At 37.4% G+C, this 19,856-nt stretch overlaps 1 protein-coding gene across 1 annotated transcript in view; it reads left to right on the top strand.

The window, feature by feature from the left end:
* Positions 1 to 3,735: 3,735 nt before the first annotated feature.
* Positions 3,736 to 19,856, top strand: part of SLC15A5 (solute carrier family 15 member 5) — an 86,694-nt gene continuing 70,573 nt past the window's right edge. Inside the window, 4 exon segments of the mRNA XM_070619699.1 lie at positions 3,736 to 3,785; positions 6,383 to 6,495; positions 6,498 to 6,752; positions 11,011 to 11,234. Coding sequence (XP_070475800.1) covers positions 3,736 to 3,785; positions 6,383 to 6,495; positions 6,498 to 6,752; positions 11,011 to 11,234 — 642 coding nt within the window.

Raw genomic sequence — 19,856 nt, 5'->3', positions numbered from 1 at the left:
TCTGTGGACCTTCTGAGGTTGGGATACAACTAACAGCTCTATGGTCTATGGCACTTTTTTCTTCCTCGATCACAGCACATAGCTCACTGGACTGTAGTTCTTGCTTAATTGTTGATATTCCTCACTATATTGTAAGCCCCGTAAATCCAGGGTTGGTATTTTGTCATCATGGGATCCCCAGAGCCTGGCTTCTACTAGGTGTTCAATAAATATTTGTAGTCAGATGGGGTCCACTTGGTGCATAGCAATGCTGTTGTTTCCTTCATAATGTCCTGAGAACATCTAATTCCAAGCCAGTCTCTCAACCAGGAAGTCAACTACTCATTCGTTCATTCGAAATGTTTTAATATATATGGATCAAGTAGATTTTACCCAGTTATTAGAATCAAGACCTTAGAAGCAGATTGGGAGAAACTAAATAAGCAGCCTTTCTTGCAGAACTCCATCTAAATGAAGGTTATTTATGTCTGGGCATGTCACATGGCACAGCAACTCTCAGTCACTAGACACATACTGAAATAACTAGTGCATTCCAGGCACTGTTCCAAGCAGTGGGGGTTTAACAATAAATATGAAACTGCCCCTGTTCTCAAAGAACTCATGGTAAGTGAGGAAAATAGGCAGGCAAACTAATTAATATAATATAATAACACATATTAAAAGAGAGAGTTGTATATAGTGTTTTCAGAAAACAGAGAAGACTGCGTTTGAGATTCAGAGGAACATTTACTGAGGACGTGATACTTACGCTTAGCTTTAAAGATTGAAAAGAGGTTCCCTAAGTGCACGGAAAAGTGTTCCAGGCAGAAGACAGAGGATATGAAAAAGCACAAAGAGAGAAAAGAGCACAGCATAGTTGTGTGAGCATGTTATCCAGCTCCATGCAGAGTGGCAATGGAAGATTCTTGTCACAAGGCAGGAACTTGATCATAAAGGGTCTTATGAGCCAGCAAAGAACTTTTAACCTGACCCTACAGTCTAACAAAGCTCTTCACAGACTTTAAGCAGGGGAGAAAAGTGATCAAATTCAGATTTAAAAAAACATCTCTGGAAGCTTTAGGGAGAATTCAAAAGAAGAGTGCTTCCCAGTATCTTGGAATTGGAAATGATTTTAGGTGATATGTGGTTTGGGCATTAAACAACAAGGAATCTTGTGAACAAGTGGTTGTTTATGCATTATCTTTTGGCCTTTTCATTATATAAAAGAAAAAGCTGCTGTTGTCTAGGCTCTGGAGTCAGAACACTTAGATTTAAGTCCCTACTCTCCTACTTACTAATGATTTTGAATAAGTTACTTACATTCTGTGCCTCAGTTTTCAAAAGTACAAAATGTGGTTAATAAAACTAGTATCTGCTTCTGAAGATAAATGAATTAATACTTAGAATAGAGCTTGACCAAAAAAGCACTTAATAGACATTGACAATAATTTTATTATTTTTAATTAGTATTATTATATTTATTTTTACTTTCTACTTATGGCTAGTGATTCCACTTATGGTAATAATTAAAAATTTCCTTGTTAAATAGACCTACTTGATTTTAAAGAGTAAATAATTTTAAATAATACTGTTAAGAAAACAATATAAGATTCGGCCAAAGCCAGGCCGGTCGGGGGACAAGAGAGCACACAGCCATGGCAAATTGATGAAAATGATGTACAAATGGCTGAGGTTTGAGATAGAAGAAAGCAATATCGGAGGTAGTGGTACAAAGGAGAAACATTAGGAGCTCAAACTAAGATCAGAGTAGAAAAGGTGAAGAAAATGATAGATTTGTGAAATATTTAGAAAGTTGAGTTGACTGTACTCTCCTGCCCCAAAGTCTAGGGTAGAGCCTGGTACATGCTAGTTACTCAATAAGTATTTTCTGGAGAAAGACAGATATAATAGGTAAGGAAGAAATGAAGGAAGAATCTAGGACATCTCACAGTTTTCTAGTTTGAATATTTGAGTAAGTGGTGATGTCATGAACTATAAAGAAAGAATGAAGGGAGTAGAGTCTGGAAAGAAGATAATGAGCTAAGCTTAGGACATGACGAGTTTGAATTTTCAAGGAAAAATCTAGATGGAGATGTTCACCAATTTACCAGGAACTCAGGAGAGATTTCTCAGTTAAACATGTAGATGTGGGAGCTATTACTTCGAGCTTTACTCAAAAATACTGCTTTAAATGTAAATCTCATCCAAAAACACCTTCACAGAAACATTCAGAATAATGTTTGACCAAATATCTGGGCACTGCGGCCCAGCCAAGTTGACACATAAAATTAGCTATCACAATATCCATGTGATAACTCATTCCCACCTTACTTACTTCGTACAAATATCCCTTCTATGTAGAGTTCAGCGCAATAGGAAGGTACATGATAGCCATTGCATGGTATAGAAGAAAATCTCCTTAGGAGTTCAGTGGCCTTCATTCTTATCTATCTTCAGGGAAAGGAGAAGAATGGAACATCTTCTACGTTCTTGGGACTGTATGAGCTATTATTTGCTAGAGCTGAAATAATTCTTCACACTGGACGGAAGGATCAAGGAAATAGATACTATCAATTGCCAGAGCCTCTTTATAATGGAGGAGTAAGAGTTAACACAGAGAGTGTCTTTTTCCCAAAACAAAAACTGTAGCCCAGGATGTGCCTTTCCATTTCCACTTTACAACTTGAATGATGCAGTAAAAGTTTCACTCCAAGTGATTGATGTACAATTTTTATCAATTAAACAATAGTAGGATCAATCCCAGTGTTATTGACAATGCTTCCAAACCATCTACCATACCTCAAAGTCAATGGAATTAAGCGGAACTGATAGGCCTAAAAGAATAAGTATCTGGCACCAGCCCAGTAGTATAGTGGTTAAGTTCGCATTCCACTTTGGCAGCCTGAGGTTTGTAGGTTCGGATCCCTGGCACAGACCTACACACTGCTCATCAAGCCATGCTGTGGAGGCATCCCACGTACAAAATAGAGGAAGATTGGCACAGATGTTAATGCAGGGCCAATCTTCCTCACAAAAAATAAAAAGGAAGGCTTGCACTTCTGGCACATTCCCAATGCAATCTTTATGGGATCTGATGCATTCACACTCTAGATGCTCACTAAAAATTACGGATGGCCATTAGTTCATCAAATAAGCCTCTGACAAATTTCCTCTGTTAAATAAGATACGTTTTCCAATACCTACAAGTATGTTCAACACTATTACCCCAAACTTTGACTTATGACTTTTGTCTTTCCAGTGAAGAATTCTAGTGTTAAGTACAGTCTTTGCATTCCAAAAATAAGATGGGCTTTTCAGCTAAAAAAAAATCCTGATTTTTTTTCAGGAATTGTACTGTATTCCTAAAATTGTATTGTAATTTGACGTTATATGTCAAAATGCCTAAAAAGTTTCCTACACTTTGACCCAGTGATATTGTTTCTGAAAAACTAGCATAAGAATATCATGTGGGGATACGGGAAGCTTTTTGCACAAATATTTATTCCAGCATTGTCTATGAAGGTGATTTTCTTTTAGACATGGGTTCACAGTCAAAAGTTAAAGAAAGACTGGCTTATAACTGATCCATACAAATGTAACTAACCAAAAGCAGAATAGTTAAGTGAATGTGTATCTATTGATACAACCAGGAAAAATTATGTTTGCTTGGAGTTCATCATGGCATATTAAATGCTTATAACACTATCTACAAAAGAGGTAGAAAACATATTTTACAGCACAGTCATGTGCTACATAATGACATTTGGGTTGATGACAGGCCACATATACGACAGTGGTCCCATAAGGTGAGTACCATATATCCTAGGTGTGTAGTAGGCTATACCATCTAGGTTTGTGTAAATACACTCTATGATGTTCACACAATGATGAAATTGCCTCATAATGCATTTCTCAGAATGTATCCCTGTTGTTAAGCAATGCACAACTGTAATTGTATACAATTATACTATTTAAATATTTAAAGCTTGGTAAGAAAATATAGTCATGGGGATAAATACATTTAAAAAAAAATGCTCCAAAGACTTTCCCTGTTTGTTTTTTTCTCTTATATCTACTTTTAGATATTTTCCAAATTGTAACTAATATACATACATTGCTTCTATAGTGGACAAAAACTATCACTTTATAAAGGCGGGGCATAGAGGGGAGAGGGACAGAGAACAAGTCTGGGGATGGGGGGATACAGGGAGAGTTGCATAAAATAAAAGTATGCATAAGTCCCCACTGAAGGGCTCCAGCTTGCTGATAAAGAGGATGCCATTCAATATTCCCTACCAAGTATTACTCTCAAGTGGAAGTGGTACTTGTCCTGTAAGCTCACTCTGAGCTTGGTATTAAGGAATACCAAAAGAGATGTTTTCCTGTTGCTTCAACTCTATTCAGCAAATGCTGTTACTCTCCCTAACTCAACCACCCAGAAACCATAGGTTTCCACCACCTGTGGTCTGTTCTTGGACAAGGATACTCAGAGGAGCCAAAGAATTCAAACGTGACCATCATCAGGTCCTGGGAAGGGGCAGCACAATCTCGCCTGTGAAATAACACTGCAGGAGTCCTTTGTTAGGTGCTGGCTCAATATATCAACCAGTGTCTGGGGAATGACTTTCCTTTGTATCTGGAGCAAACATAGAGTATCACTTACGGTTCTTTGTAAGCCTCAGAAACCAAATGCGGCTAACTTAATCAAACCAAAGTGGATTGGAAATTGAGTCCTTTACAGAAGGAAAAGCTAATTGTGCCTCCTGAAGGATAAGAACCAGACAGGCACTGAGTTCTCCATCAGAGCCTCAAGGGCAATCCCTTTTTGGGTATTGACGTCTGAATGACTCAGCTTCCACACGTCCAATCTTTAGTCTTTCGCTCAAGATTAAAATTCCTGGGAAGAAAAAGTAAAAGGACTATCTTTGACCCTGTTCTTGGACAAGGATACTCAGAGGAGCCAAAGAATTCAAACGTGACCATCATCAGGTCCTTGGCCAGAATAAAAGGGATACCCTGATTAACAGCCATACAAGGATCTATGTAACAGATGGAATTATTCCCCAAAAGTAGGATGACCACATGTTGGGGTTTGCCCTAGACAGTCCCAATTTATATCTGTTTTTCAGGAATAACTATAAATATCATCGTTTTCACTCACAAAAGCATCCAAGTTTGGATAATAAATTGCATTATTACTCTATACAAAGGAAAAATAGGGCATTGTTACCCAAGAGGAAGGAAGTGATGCTGAGCAGATGAAAATAGCTACCACCACAGTGAGACTATTAGAAGGGGTCAAAACAAAGTGTTCTGCTCCTAATCTTTCAGGTCAAAAGATAAGTATCAGAGTCAAAAGCTCTTATCAGTCTTTTGCTTCTGATTCCAACATGAAAATAACATTCCTATACTCACTCCCCGTGTGTTATTGAATTATTATGACTTTGACCCAATAGTTCCATTCCCTTGTCTTCCTGTGTCCTTGCAGTGAAACCCCTAAAAGTTGAAGTGTTCTCTTTTACTGCTGCTTTTTTAGCTTAATTGGTGCTCTCCTGCTTTCCAAAATAGAATGCTAACATCCTTTCACCCAGCTGGAGGGTCAGGGTGACACCAGACCCAATATTCCCCAAAGCGTGTGTAGGATGGTTGCTGCATCCCTGCTGCTGACTAATAATAAGGAGTCAAATAGCATCTTTTGATTCTGATTTCCTCCGAGAGGCTGTTCTACAAGCGTGGGGTCAACTTAAAGGAAGAGGGTTTTTGTTTAATATTTTCTCCTTTCATTAGTACACTTAAATTACTTTCTTGCAAACTCTGCTTGTTACCTAAATGTACTGGCACTTTTGTTACCTAATTAGCTTTCTTATCAAAATTCCAACCAAAAATAACAAGAAATGTAATAACGATAAGGTATCCTGCCCCCTCAAAACAGATTTCCTTTCACGCTTTATCTCTTGTTACTGTTCTGGCTTGTTTAATTAAAGTATCAGGAATTATTAGACTCAAATTATTTCTTGATCTAGTGCTCAAATTCTCCTGAAAAACTGCTTCTCCTGCCACAGTATTTAAACCTTTATCAGTGTGAGGCAGATGAGTTTCCACACGTATGCAACTGGATTAATGTAAATCAATATAATTTTGGAGAAAGAGCCTAATTTAGCCTCTGAGTAATTAGACAAACATATCAGATTGGGCTACCCTGAGTTACCAGGACCGTTTGAATAATCATGTCTCCTCTCCTGTGCCCTTGGATGATCACAATGAACAGCATTAATGTGCAAAAACCCTTACGAAACTTTAGCATGGAGGTGTGAAATTCAAAGCAAAGTTATTATTTATTTTTCAGTAGAGGGGGGAGGTAAAAATCACCAAGTTCAAATCACTAACATAAGCTGTATTCAAGAAAGGTAGTCAAGTCTGTTACAGATTTTAAAATAACTGATGAGAAAATACCCTTAAATCACAGCTTTAAGAAGGAGAAAACTATAAGACATGTTGGCTGTTTCTCTTCATCAGACTTTGCGAAAAAATTCAGGTTGGAATCTGTTTGCTTCTGGTGGAGCTGTGTGAGAGGTTCATTTTCTTTGAGGTTGTCTGCAATATGATCCCTTTTTGCGCCGTCAAGCTTGGCTATGGCAACTCCCAGGCAGCCATTTTGAACTTGTGTTTTACTGGAATTTCAATACTTACCCCTGTGTTTGCGAGATGGCTTGCTGATGTCTGTCTAGGAAGAAATAAACTGGTATATATTTGTTTATTTCTACATTTTCCACGTGAGTGTCCTCTTCTGACTGTATTGTTTTGCAACCTAATTGGATAGATTTTTGTTGGAAGTTTTAGTTCATGTTATTCCTAACTTACTCTTAGCATAAAATGTGATAAATGAAGTGAGAATGTTGTTTCAATTTATTTCATTCTCTGTATTATTTGAGAGATGCTAGTAAATGTTCGTGCGTGTGTTTGTGAGGAAGCTTTAATACCTATATCATTGCACTGATTATATTTCATAATAATTACCTCTTTATGTGTCTGTCTTCTGTACTCCTTAGAAAACTCTCCTTTTCCCCCTTCCTACTCCAAGTCTAAATTTGTGACAAATTCTATGTGAAACATGAAGTTCATTTGCTTCACAACTAAGACGAAATGTGCTAAAAAGGTTTTTAAAGTTCATGTGGAATAATTGAGGAATGTTCTCATCAAAAGGTGGTCTTTTAATTAGTCAAATAGTAATTAAGATTGCATATGAAGACATGATTTCTATATTATGAACTACAGTTATTCTAAAAAAAATGAATTAATTCAAATCCTACAGTGTGCTTCTTTATATAGAAAAATAAATATATTCACAAAAGCTTGGGAGTGAATTGATTGCTACAAATGTTGAGGAAATATCAAGATTGTTTGATATTTGATGAACAATCTAGAATTTTAGGCTGAGAAGTTCAAGTTGTTCTCTAGACAACAAGGAGGCACTGAAGATACAAAGAAAACATTTGGGAAGTGCTTTTCTTCAGTAAACAGGATGGGCAACCACAATGAGAAGTTAAATAGACAGAGACCAGAACTCTCAGGATGATGGCCTAGACAACGGAGACATGTCAATCCAGGAGAGAACATGGGAAAAACCAAAAAAACTCGGAAACTAAATAAAGGCACAAATATGATAGAGGAACAAAAATTAACTCCGAGTTTCTGAGCTGAGGAACTTAGGAAGGTGGTGTGCTGTTCACTAATACTGAGAAGTACAGCACAGATGCAGGTTTAGGGGATGGGGGAAGAGATGAATGAGGAAGGGATGGATATCAGGTATTCAACATATCACACAATTCCAGGCACGTGATAACTTGCCATTCACAGGATCGATTAGAGGGTGATTCAAACTTATAAACCTCTTCCCTGCTTTAGTTCCAAAAATTAGAATAATTTGAAATAAAACTTAAGTCACTGCATGGCAATGAATATTCTGTACCCAGTCCTATGTGCCGGGCATTGTTCCAGGATTTCGGAAGGTAACAGAGAAGAAAGCAGTCTCTTCTCTGCTGAAGTTGACTTTCTGGTGCAGGGAGAGAGAAAAGAAACAAGTAAATAGATATGCCATATGTTAACGAGTGTTATGATGAAAAATAAAGCTGGTCAAGGGGATGAGATGCACTGGACAGTGACAAGGTTGCTGTTCTGTAGGGGGGATTGTTTTCTGATAAGTAGGCATTTAAGCAAGGGCTTGAATGATCTGCCATTCTTACCTTGGTAACAGGCCATATCAGTAGGGGTTGGTAAAGTGGTAATTCCTATCAGTCTAAATTCCTGTGTAAGTCATCAGATTCGGACTAAAGGTCCACCTTTGGAATTTGGCAAATAAAGACCTCAGTCAGTTCCCTGTCTATTCATCTTCTTACTAAAAGTTATTTTCTTGTGTCCCCTACTCAAGGCTGCCATCAAATTCCAGCTGATGAATAAATATCAGAGGTTCTATCAAAAATATATCTTCTGTCTGAATTGCTACAACCTTAGCTCAAAAACGCAGCTTTCTTTTTCTTGACCGTTACCATGGCCTACTGACTGGACCATCAGTTATCAGTGACTCCAGTCCATACACCTGTCTATCAATAACATTGACTTCAGGAAAAAACAAACCTATATATTGACTTTATTATCTAAAACATAGAATCCAGCTTAGGACATACAAACCTTTACAATCTGTCCCAAATTTACCTCTCCAGACTTCAGTCTCAATAGATGAACTCAACCATGCTGAACTTCTCCTTGCCTGCTTTCCTCCTTCTTTAATCTTACAAGTCCTCTTTTCTAGGCCTGAAATTGTCACCTTCCTTTATCTTTCCACTCTGTATCCAAAAAGTGAAAACTTCTGCCCTTCCTTCCACACCCATATAGCGTTTGTTGCTTGCTTCTCTGTGCTCAGTCACACTCTGATCATCCCTCTATGACTGCATTTATTCCACTACAATGTAGTTGTCTACCTGCATGTCTGCCTTCCCTGATGGACTCATTAGCTTCTGGAGAAAAGAGCCAGTGGACCCCACTACTCTTGACACATCTTGGTGCTTTATACAGAGCTACACGTACAGGTATGCTCATTATGTGGAGCACAATACCACGGATCAAAGAGAAAACTTTTTATCATAAATGTCATTGATTTGTATTCTTACTACATCAATTTGACAGCTGATAGAAATAAAGTTTTGATCTAATGACATCAGTATATTATGACATTTTCTTAAAAGATAGAAACAAAGTGCCTTTTTAACGGACACAAAGGTACCACTAAAAGTGCTTTGTCTCTAAATAAATGGTTGCTGCAAGAAGCAGTTTCTCTGTCCATCCTCTTTGGATAAGCCAGGCCTCATGTCACGCTTCCAAGACAAAGACTGAGTGACAGAGAGAGAGCAGTTAGTTGCACATCTGGCTAACCTTGATAGGAAACATTTCAAACTCAATCATTTAAAGGGCCTACACTCATGGTAAACCAACCTGTTATCAAATAACTATTGTGTGCATATATTTTTCACATTGTGAAACCCACTGTAAGGGAGACAGAAACATTAGGCCAAACTTTTGTCTTGAAGGAGCTTATAGTCTGATTTAGAAAACTAACCACATAAAGCAACCATATAAAAAATTTATACAAAACAATATGAATGCCACATGAAGAAAATGGAAGACACTACTAACATGGAGAGGCTATTTTTCACTAATCAAACCGACAAAAAAAAAATTAATGATTTGACCACTTGACGACAGGAATTCCAAGAAGAAGGAGATTACATCTGGGTTATTCTATAATATTAGGCAAGTCACTTAACCTCATTGAACCTTGGCCTCTTTCTTTAAAAAAAGATGCTTCATCATGGGTTGACATGAGTTTTATTCATGTTTATGTTGCTGGTTTTACGGTTAAATGGAGCATGTAGCTGGAATATTAACACTTTGAGTTTTCATGCTTTCCTGAATTTCTCTTTGCAACCTTTAAACCTTAGTCCCTGATTGATTGTATTAAATCCATTATGAGAATATTACTTAAAGTTGTATTATAATTGCAACCTCCACTAATTATTCAGTACTGTAGCAGCAAAGTTTTATTTGTAAGAATTCAGTTATTTTTATACTTATATCCACTATAAATTTGATGTTCTAGTCAGTAAAATGATGCAATAAAATAAATATTTTCAAAAAAAAGAAAATCTATACCCTGACATCACAAAGTTTTTCCAAGATGAAACAATATGGTATGCAAAATGTTTTGCAGAACATAAACAGCTTAGCAAAAGTATGGAATTGAATTATAATTTCTATTAGACAAGAAAAATCTTCCAGTATGGTCTCTGCAAGATGAAAGTGAGAAGAATACTCAACCCTCTGTTATCACTTTCTGTCCTCCCCTCTTTTCCACTTGTACTGCGTCATTCACCCTCACATCCTTCTCCTCAGCCTTCTCACCTCTGTGTGGGACAAAGAAAGTTCCACCGAGCTGCATGAGAAGTGAGAGAAATAAGAAGGGCATTAAAAGGAGAAAGAGAATTAGAAAAGGAAAAGAGAGTCTATGTTCTCCTCCAACTACAATGATGTTCTCCTTAAAACACTTTATTTAACAGGCTTCTAAGGTGTCTGAGATCATCGAGCTTTCTATCACTCTCTTGATTAAGAACAAATAACCCTTGTTAGCAGTGGTTTTCTCTGGGGGTGGGATTACAGGAATTTTTAGCTTCTTACATGATGTATTTTTGCATAGCACTAATTTTGTTAAAATGGACATGATTTGTGTATACATTCTGAGAGTAAAGATAGTTCAAGCTTGGGGGGTGACTAGGACTCTGGATTAGTTAAAGCGCATATTGGAGGAAATTTTCACGTTTAGAAAAATATGCTATCTCCTGAATTGCAATGATTAACAAGTATTTTAATAAGACAATCATATAATGATGCTACTTACAGAGAGAAAACCTTATTTACGATGTGATTTGGTGATTCAGTTGGTCTGTGCCATATTTATTCTCACTTTTTCTCTATTTACAGGCACTGCTTTGCTATCTGTGGTTGCTTTCCCCTTGGAAGATTTCTATGTGGGTATTTACCATACGGTTAACAACATACCAAAAAACGAGTGGAACAGGCTGTTTTATGTACCACTGTTGGCCATCTGCCTCACCATGGGAGGAATAAGAGGCATCATTTGTCCACTGGATGCTTACAGCCTTCAGGAGTATGGATCACAGAAATGAATGTCTTTTTTTAATTGGTAAGTAACGCTGGTTAGGAGAGAAAACGAGGTTTATGACATTCCTCTCCCTTTTGGGATTTCTCATTGTTTGCTCTCCAGTCCCATTTTGATGGTAGTAGTTCAGTCTTTGTCATTGGTTGGGCTGGGTAATTGACAATGTGATGGTGCCTGCAGCAATGATTCAGTCAGAAATCGTCGGAGCATATGAGTCAGATACAGACCAACACAGTTTACCAGAACCTTCTAGAAACTCATTGAGAAATTTGACCTCTAAGTAAACAAGTCTGAAGTGGTTTGTCATATTGAATAGAACGTGGCTTTGGAGATGAAGAGGGCTGAATGGAATTCTCACCTCTACTTAGCACAAGATGCCTGACCTTGGTCAAGTTGTTTATTCTCTATAAGCTTCAGTTTAATCATTTCTAAAGGGTTTATAATAATACCTCTTCTTGGGTTTTATTAGAGGTAATAATGTGCAGATCACTGGCAGAGAATCTGGTACATAATAGGTGATCAATACCTGCTAGCTGTTGTTATTACTTATTACATCGTAATTGACTAATTTGGCAGGGGTTAGAAATTCACAGGCCAGTGCAGAGAGAAGATGAAAAGGATGGAAGAAATGTTTTGCCCTTTGTTAAAACATCAACCAGCACCTCTGTTTTGCATTCACTTCACCCCAACACCTAAAAGAGTTTGTATTCCATAAAAATCACTTTTGAGAATCTTTGTCTCTCTCAGTGAGTTCTTGTGCAGTTTTATGTGTTTTTAAGGAACCAATTTTTATTATCGACTACAAATTCAAGAGAAAAATTGAAATATTGTTCTTAAAGTAGAGAATTTTAGCATTTAATAGAGAATTTTGTTTTTGTTATTGGTATTCATTAGTGGATGTCAAATAGATCTGACATACGTTGTCTTCTGTTTCCTCTTTTCTGTGAAATGGGTTGCCAACATTTTTCTAAAGTACTGTCTTTCCATCAATGTTAGTAACAGATAAAAGCAATGCACAGACAGCATCAGACAAAATGTTGAAGAAAATTCATATTAAAAGTATTAATTGAAAAAATTTTAGAATAAATGTTATCTAGGTATATGTAGCTATCCAGGGCAGGGTGTTCGTTCATTTCTTTCCTTCTTTTTTTCTTACTTTCTTTCTCTCTCTCTCTTCCTTCTTTTCTTCGTTCCTTCCTTCCTTTCTTTCTGTCTCCCTCTCTCTCTGTCTCTCTTTCTTCCTTCCTTACTTCCTTTACTTTCTTTTCTCCTTTATTCCTCTCTCTTTCTCTTTCTTCAATTATATTAATATTACAAAAGACTCAAGCCTATTTTGGATTAAGTCCAACGTCAGAGAATAATGCAATTTTACCAAAGGTGGAAGGGACTTTTTACTTCCTTATAACAAATTCTGCCTCCTTGACCTGCCCAAAGGAGAAAGAAAAATCCTTCTTTTTTATTCTATTCGGAGGTTTTAATCCTTAATTAGCAACATCATTTTGATTAAATAAGACTCTGGAGGATTAAGACTGGAGAGCAATCAGTTGCTCTGAAAGATAGCTCTGGAGAATTTATTGTACTGTGGTCTTAGTCATTCAGAGTTGTGTTTAATCAAAGTGACATTTCTCAGTGTTGATTACAAAGGAGACATTATATGAATGAAATATTTCTTTTGGGAAACGGAGAGGACTCCCAATGGATTTGTGCTTTAGGACTTTGGGAAGGGGGTGGGGTAATGGGGTGAAAATGAATTTCTGCAGCTGTGAGGAGCCAGGCTAAATGTGGGATGAACACGTTTTGATTTGGTTACTTATTATTTCCTAACGTCATTAAAATCTCTGATAAAAAAAATCATGCACTATTTTTAAAAGCTAAAATGAAAGCACCTAGAAATCTGTATAAAGAATCAGAGCATTATTCTTTAATGTGATAAAGGACTATTTAGATGGCAAGTTCTTGAAGGCTGAACCTGGCTGTTTCCGTTTTTTGTGGGTTTTTTAAGTTTAAAAACAAAACTAAAGGAAAACTTTTATGAACAAGCGCTTGTTGCAACTTGTAGAAATGAATGCTAACTCTATTCCTGTACATACTGCAGGGGTTGGCTGCAAGATGGACAGACATCCTGCTGGGCAGCCAGATAGCTGGTAGATCCTTAGGAGTTTTATGATCTTCAGCATGTTCCTTAACCTCTCAGAGCCCCAGGACCCTCAGCCAGCTTGCACGGCTGTTGTATAGCTTATATATAAAGAATTCCAGCACATTATAGCTTTTCAAACCATGTTCGCTACTGCTATTATTAAATGACAAATGTCATCAGCTAAAATCATTGTCTTAATTCTGGGAAAGAGGGAACCCATTTAGGAGGAGGTCATCTTTAAAATGGGCAGCCGTTAACTTATAATCTATGTCTCCAAGTCAAAAATGCCTCTAGAAATTATAAGCCTGGTTAATATAACAAATTGCAGTCATGTCTTTAAAAAACAACATACTACTTGAATCTATAACCACTTGAAAGCTGCCTCCAGTTCTATTTTCAGCACAGATGTCAGATGTTCATAGTTACAGGACCTTTAATGAGATGTGTCATTGCATCTATACCACCTAAAGCTTCCCAATGATCCTGTTAAGTAGTATAGACTGGAAGTCTCAGGCATTGAAAGCACTGCTTCCGAGTAGAGCTGCCAAATGTAGGTGAGAAAACCACTCCTAGCCAACATTGCCATCTGGTACTGGATCTTCCTCAACTATGTACCTCATTGAAAGAATAAAGCTAAATTCCCTAAAATCAAGAGGCATAGTAATCTGCCAACATCTTTATGTAATTATCCAGATCAGAACCTGGCTCTTTCAGCATTTTCCAAAATCTGAGGTGTACAATTAAGAGTCACCACACTGGAGATCATCTAGGCAAATATACCTGTGCAGAATCTTTTCTGGAAGCAAAAAGAAAGGTGGATAATTAAGTCTTTTCATAAGCATAATTTTAAATTCTACCACAATTAACCTCAAATCTTGCTTTCACATTTCTCTACTTCCTTTACCTGATAATTTGCATCCCATCTGCATATCATAGTCTGTTGCTAACCAGTTACCAGAGTGAATTATGCATGATTTAAAGGACCAAATAGGATATAGCTAAAGTTTTTGAAAAATTCTAGAGTCTGACTTATTGCATCCCAGAAATTTTGAATATCTGGTACTCAAATTGACCCTACATAATATCTGTTTTATATGAAAAAGTTTTGATTTTAATACTTACTTACTTACTCGTATTTAGCATCTTGTAACTTAGGGAAACACTAGAGGTAAAAACTTATTATCCCACAGCATTTTTCCAGAAGCTGTTTTAACATTCACTTCAGCGTTGTATGAAAGCAGTGATTCTCATCCTAGATGTACATGAAAGCCGTCAGAGGCCTCTTCCAAAATACTGGTGCCTGGGCCCTGCCTTCAGAGGTTCCGAGTATATCAGTTTGAGGTGGGTCCCAGAGATCCAGATTTTTTTAAAAGCTGCCTAAGTATTCAGGTTTGAGAACCACTGCTCTCAGACAGTGTTGCCTAATTTTAAGAATCACATGAGGGCTTTGTTTAAAAACGTTTCCTAGGCCCCATCCTCAACCTCCTAGATGAGAATTACTTGGGAGCATAACTGGCGAAACAATTCCAGAGACATGAGAGCATTCCAAAGTGATCTAGAAAGAGCTTTTAAAAGAAATGGAACTAAACATTGTTTGAGTGCACCCCCTGGGTGCCAGCCTGCTTTGGAAACTTTTCATGATTCATAGCAATTTCTTACCCATTTAGAAATCTGCCTGAATGAAAAATTCTACCTAATCCTTGAGAAGAGAAACAAAATATGAATCTATGTTATTCAGCAATAGCGAAATCATAATTTATAAGGTGCATTTCAGCCAACGAAAGCAAAGCAGCTCATGGGATAATCTTATTAATACACATTAATACTCAAAATATCCTCTGAGTTGCATACTGAGGAATAGCCTGTAAATAACTTTAAAAAAATCACTAGACCTGCCAAAATTCTATTTGCGTGGGGTGTAGCGAAGTTTAACAAATGCTACCCGCTCACTCTAATAACAGCAGGCACCTCCTTCTTCACCTTTGCTAAAATTGTAAGCCTTCAGGAAATACACTCAGAATTCCTCTCCAAAATAGAACTATGGATACCAAAGAATATTGAGGAAAAAAAGAAGAAAGACAAATTTCTTACTGCTTCTGTCGCCTCCTGCTTTTCCTTAAGCCCTGTTTGGTTGCTTTTAAACTTGGCAGGTGTGTGAGTAAGGACTTATTTTCATCAGTAAACACGCACTGGTTCAAAGATCTTACACTCAGGAAATGAGAAAATGACATAAACACTATTAAAATTGGGATGTTGACAAAAGAAAGGGAAAAAAGAGACAGGGAATGACAGCAAGTTAAAAGAGTGAGAGAGCGCCAGCCCTGATAGCCTAGTGCCATGCTGTGGTGGCGGTTCACATAGAAGAACTAGAAGGACTTAAAACTGGGATACACAACCATGCACTGGGGCTTTGTGGAGGAAAAAGAAAAAAAGAGGAAGATTGGCAACAGATGTTAGCTTAAGGTGAAACTTTACCAGCAAAGAAAAAAAAAAAAGCAAAAGGGAGAGAAAGACAGGCATGCCCCAAATTTCTTAATTAAAAATATAACTATTACCTTAATCTTGCTGTCTATTCACCAAAACCAATGATCTGCCTTTATTAAACTGCCTTTCATTTAACAGCGTTGTTGAAAAAAATTATAGATAAAAAATAAGAACTGTAAGGGCCAGCCCCAGGGCCGAGTGGTTAAAGTTGCATGCACCCCACTTCAGTGGCTTGGGTTCACAGGTTAGCGTCCCAGGTGCAGACCTACTCCAGGAGTCAGCCATGCTGTGGAGGTATCCCACATACAAAGTAAAGGGAGACCGGTGCAGATGTTAGCTCAGGGCTAATCTTCTTCAAGCAAATAAAAGAGGAGGATTGGCAAGGGATGTTAGCTGAGGGCGAATTTTCCTCACATACACAAAAAGTGAGGACTGTAAGATTTCCCTTTGCTCCTTCTTTCTCCAAATTCATGACAGCCAGAGTGTTCTTTGAAGAACTTTGATGGGCCAATGGTTATGCTAAAAGAAGCAAGAGTTCACAACAGCCATCCACCATGAAATCAGAGCCCAAGTGTTTCCCTGACTCTTCTAAGTCGTCCAATTTTATCCCATTGAAGAGCCGCAAATCCCCAGTGAATTATCTCAATATTTTTAAATACAGAATAAAACCTTCTCTTTGAACTCTTCAAATTGTCCACTACTGCTATGAAGACCTGCAAGTACCTCCCCTCACTGACACCTTTTCAAGTTAGGAAAGATCATTTTAAACTGTTTCTCTAAAATCACTTAAAAAGTCTGAAGCATGTCAAAATCGGTCAGTCTAAGAAATGACAAAATATTTGAGTGACTTTAAAAATTACTACGAGATAAATTAAGGTGAATGTTTAAAGTAAATAATCTCAAAAGGATTGCTGAGTTTTGCAGCAACAAGTTTTGTTTCCTTATTTGCATTCAACACCATAGAATCATAAAGACAGAAAAAATTACCACTTATTTGCAGTTCCTAGTCTGTATTTAAAAGTAGACTAAAGAAACTTATTTTTACTGCTGCTTTCAATTTTCCTTAATCACTGGTATTTGTTTTGCTTTAGTGCTTTGCTCTCTGACTTTCTGGGTGAGAGGTGCTTTATATATTCAATTTGCTAGTGAGCTATGAGATGAAAGGAGTCTTAATGGTGAGTTTGAAGACTGTGGATTTTTATTTCTTTTATTTTTTTACAGTTGGTACATATACAATTTCACCTTTAATTATCTGTGGCTAGTCCTGTCCATGGATCAACAAAGACATATATAAAACATGCCTGTACTAGGTCATTCTTTCAGAAAATTACAAATCAAATAGGTTGGGTGGCATTCATTAAAAACGCATTTAGTACTTTATGTGAAATCTCTTTCCATACATAGATACTCAGCACCATAATTCTTTGGTTTCTAACTACCTTTCACAAGATTTAAGTCTTGGAATAATTGTAATTTTCCTTGACCCTCTTTAGAGTAATTCAGTTTACATCACCATGTTGTGTACTAAAGAGTCACACAGCGTCCTCCTGGATTTTCTCAGCAATACTTAGCATTAAAATAAAGGGTTTCCCTTGGGGCCAGCCTGGTGGCATAGTGGTTAAGTTCATGCACTCTGCTTCAGCAGCCTGGGGTTCTCGGGTTCTGATCTCAGGTGCAGACCTACACACGACTTGTCAAGCCATGCTGTGGCAGCATCCTGCATACAAAACAGAGGAAGACTGGCATAAATGTTAGCTCAGTTACAATCTTCTTCAAGCAAAAAGAGGAAGATTGGTAACAGATGTGAGCCCAGGGCCAATCTTCCTTACCAAAAAAAAGAGGAGGTTTCCTAAAGATTGAAAGAATTATAACATTGCTTTCATCTCTGGTTTCTCTCAGTTGCTCAGCCACAATTCAAGTGTGCAGCTTGCAACAGCATGAAAGGATGACCTGAGGCTGAGCCTAGGGACTCCATCCAGTAGTTCTAGAATATTCTAACTCTGTAGCACATCTACGTTGTGACAAGTTTCTATTAGTGGATTACAGTAAATCAATTTCCTCAGCATGGCCATCTTTGATATTTGATTACTTTCCTAGGTGAATTAGTGAAAGTTTGTTTATGTTGTTTGTTCGATTGATTTTTTACAAGATGCCATGTTATCTATCAAGTGGTTATTTCCTATTTGTTGTGGACCTAGAGCTGTGCTAGATCCCATGGAGACAAAGAAGTGAACATAAAGAATAAAGTGTTGCTGTCAGGGATTTGACAATCTATATGAGAGAAGACAAAACCCACAGTAGTGAAATAATTGGAGAACAAATATTTACTTTAGAGGTTCAGAGAAGAAAGCAAGTAGAATATTCAAGAAAGTATTGAAGAAGAGAGATTTGATATGGGACTTCAAAAGTGAGACAGGGCACACCCAGGAACACGAGAAGTTACAGGAGGGAAAATGAGTAAGCGTGTTTACTGGAGAGTGAGGGGACAAGCCTCATTGGACACAGCTCCTTTCCAAATGTGTATCACGTATCTGTCTATCTCTGTCCCTTTCCTTTGCAACCACCTTGGTCCAGTCCACTCTTAGCTCTCATCCAGCCTATTAAAATAGCTGTAATTGGTCTCTTTACCAGGGCCCATCTACAATTCATAAAGATGACACAATAATCTTTCTTTCCATTTAAAATCAGATCATTTCAGGCCCCTGCTCAATTCTCTTCAAATGTCTTCCCAATGCACTAGGAATAAAACCCAGATTCCTTACTATGGGCTTCAGGGTCCTAAGGGATCTGGACCACACTTAACTGCTGGATCTTCTCTTCTAAAGCTCTTTTCCTTTCTCACTATGCTCCAACTTCACTGTTCTTTTTCTTCCTGAAATTGAGAGTGGAGAAAAATTCAGAACAGCAACAACATTTGCTTGGCACTGTGCAGCTAGTCTGTGTTCTTCATTCAGTCTTTGAAAAAACTCTGTCCAGCAGGTATGATCCTTATTTTTAAAATGAAGACTTGGAATTCCAGAGAGCCTAAGATCACAGATCATGTGACTGTCAGAGCTATGACTCAAACTCATCTCTTCTGACCACCATTCTGAAAGGAAAACACAGTATTTATAATTAATGATATGTAAAATGTGGTGAGAGGCATGACTGAAAGGTAATTTTAAATGTCAAAGGCTGGATTAATGAGGAAATGGTGATGTCATAAAATCAATAACTGGAAAGAAATATAAAAAGGACACCTAGCCCAGTTAGCCTCTCCTTAGAGGCTGCACCAGAACAGGTGGCTTTTACTGCTGGCTCTGCAGCAACACAGCTGAGTCACTTCCGTTCTCCAGCGCTCAGATTTCCTCTCTGAAAAAGAGGGAGAAAATTTTTATTACCTTCATTTAGGTAAAGATTTCCCAAATACGACACTACGAGCATGATCTGTCAAAGAAAAAAAAATAATTGGACTTCATCAAAATTAAGAATTTCTGCCCTTCAAAAGGTACTATTAAGAGAATGAGCCACACACTGGAGAAAATATTTGCAAATCACATATTTAATAAAGAACTTGTATCCACAATATATAAAGAATTCTTAAAACTCAATAATAAAAAAAAACAAACAACTCAATGTTTAAAAAACGGCCAAAATATTTGAAGAGAAACTGCACCGAAGATGATATACAGATGGCCATCAAGCACATGAAAAGATGCTCAATATGATTCGTCATCATGGAAATGCGAAATAAAACCACAATGGGATACCGTCTATCAAAATGGCTAAAATTAAAGATTGACCATACCAAGTGTTGCCCAAGCTTTGGAGGGATTAGAACTCTCACACACAGGTGGTGGTAATGTAAAATGTTACAACCACTTGAAAACCATTTGAAAATTTCTTAAAATGTTAAATATACATCCACCATATCACCCTGCCATTTCACTCCTAAGTTTTTACTAAAGAGAAATGAAAGTCTATAGCTATACAAACACTTACACATGAATGTTGATAACAACACTATTTGTAATAGCCATAAGCTGG

Source organism: Equus przewalskii, chromosome 5 (assembly GCF_037783145.1).
Source record: "Equus przewalskii isolate Varuska chromosome 5, EquPr2, whole genome shotgun sequence".
Taxonomy (NCBI): Eukaryota; Metazoa; Chordata; class Mammalia; order Perissodactyla; family Equidae; genus Equus; species Equus przewalskii.
Note: the sequence above shows the minus strand (reverse complement) of the source record. Positions and strands in the feature narration are given on the sequence as shown.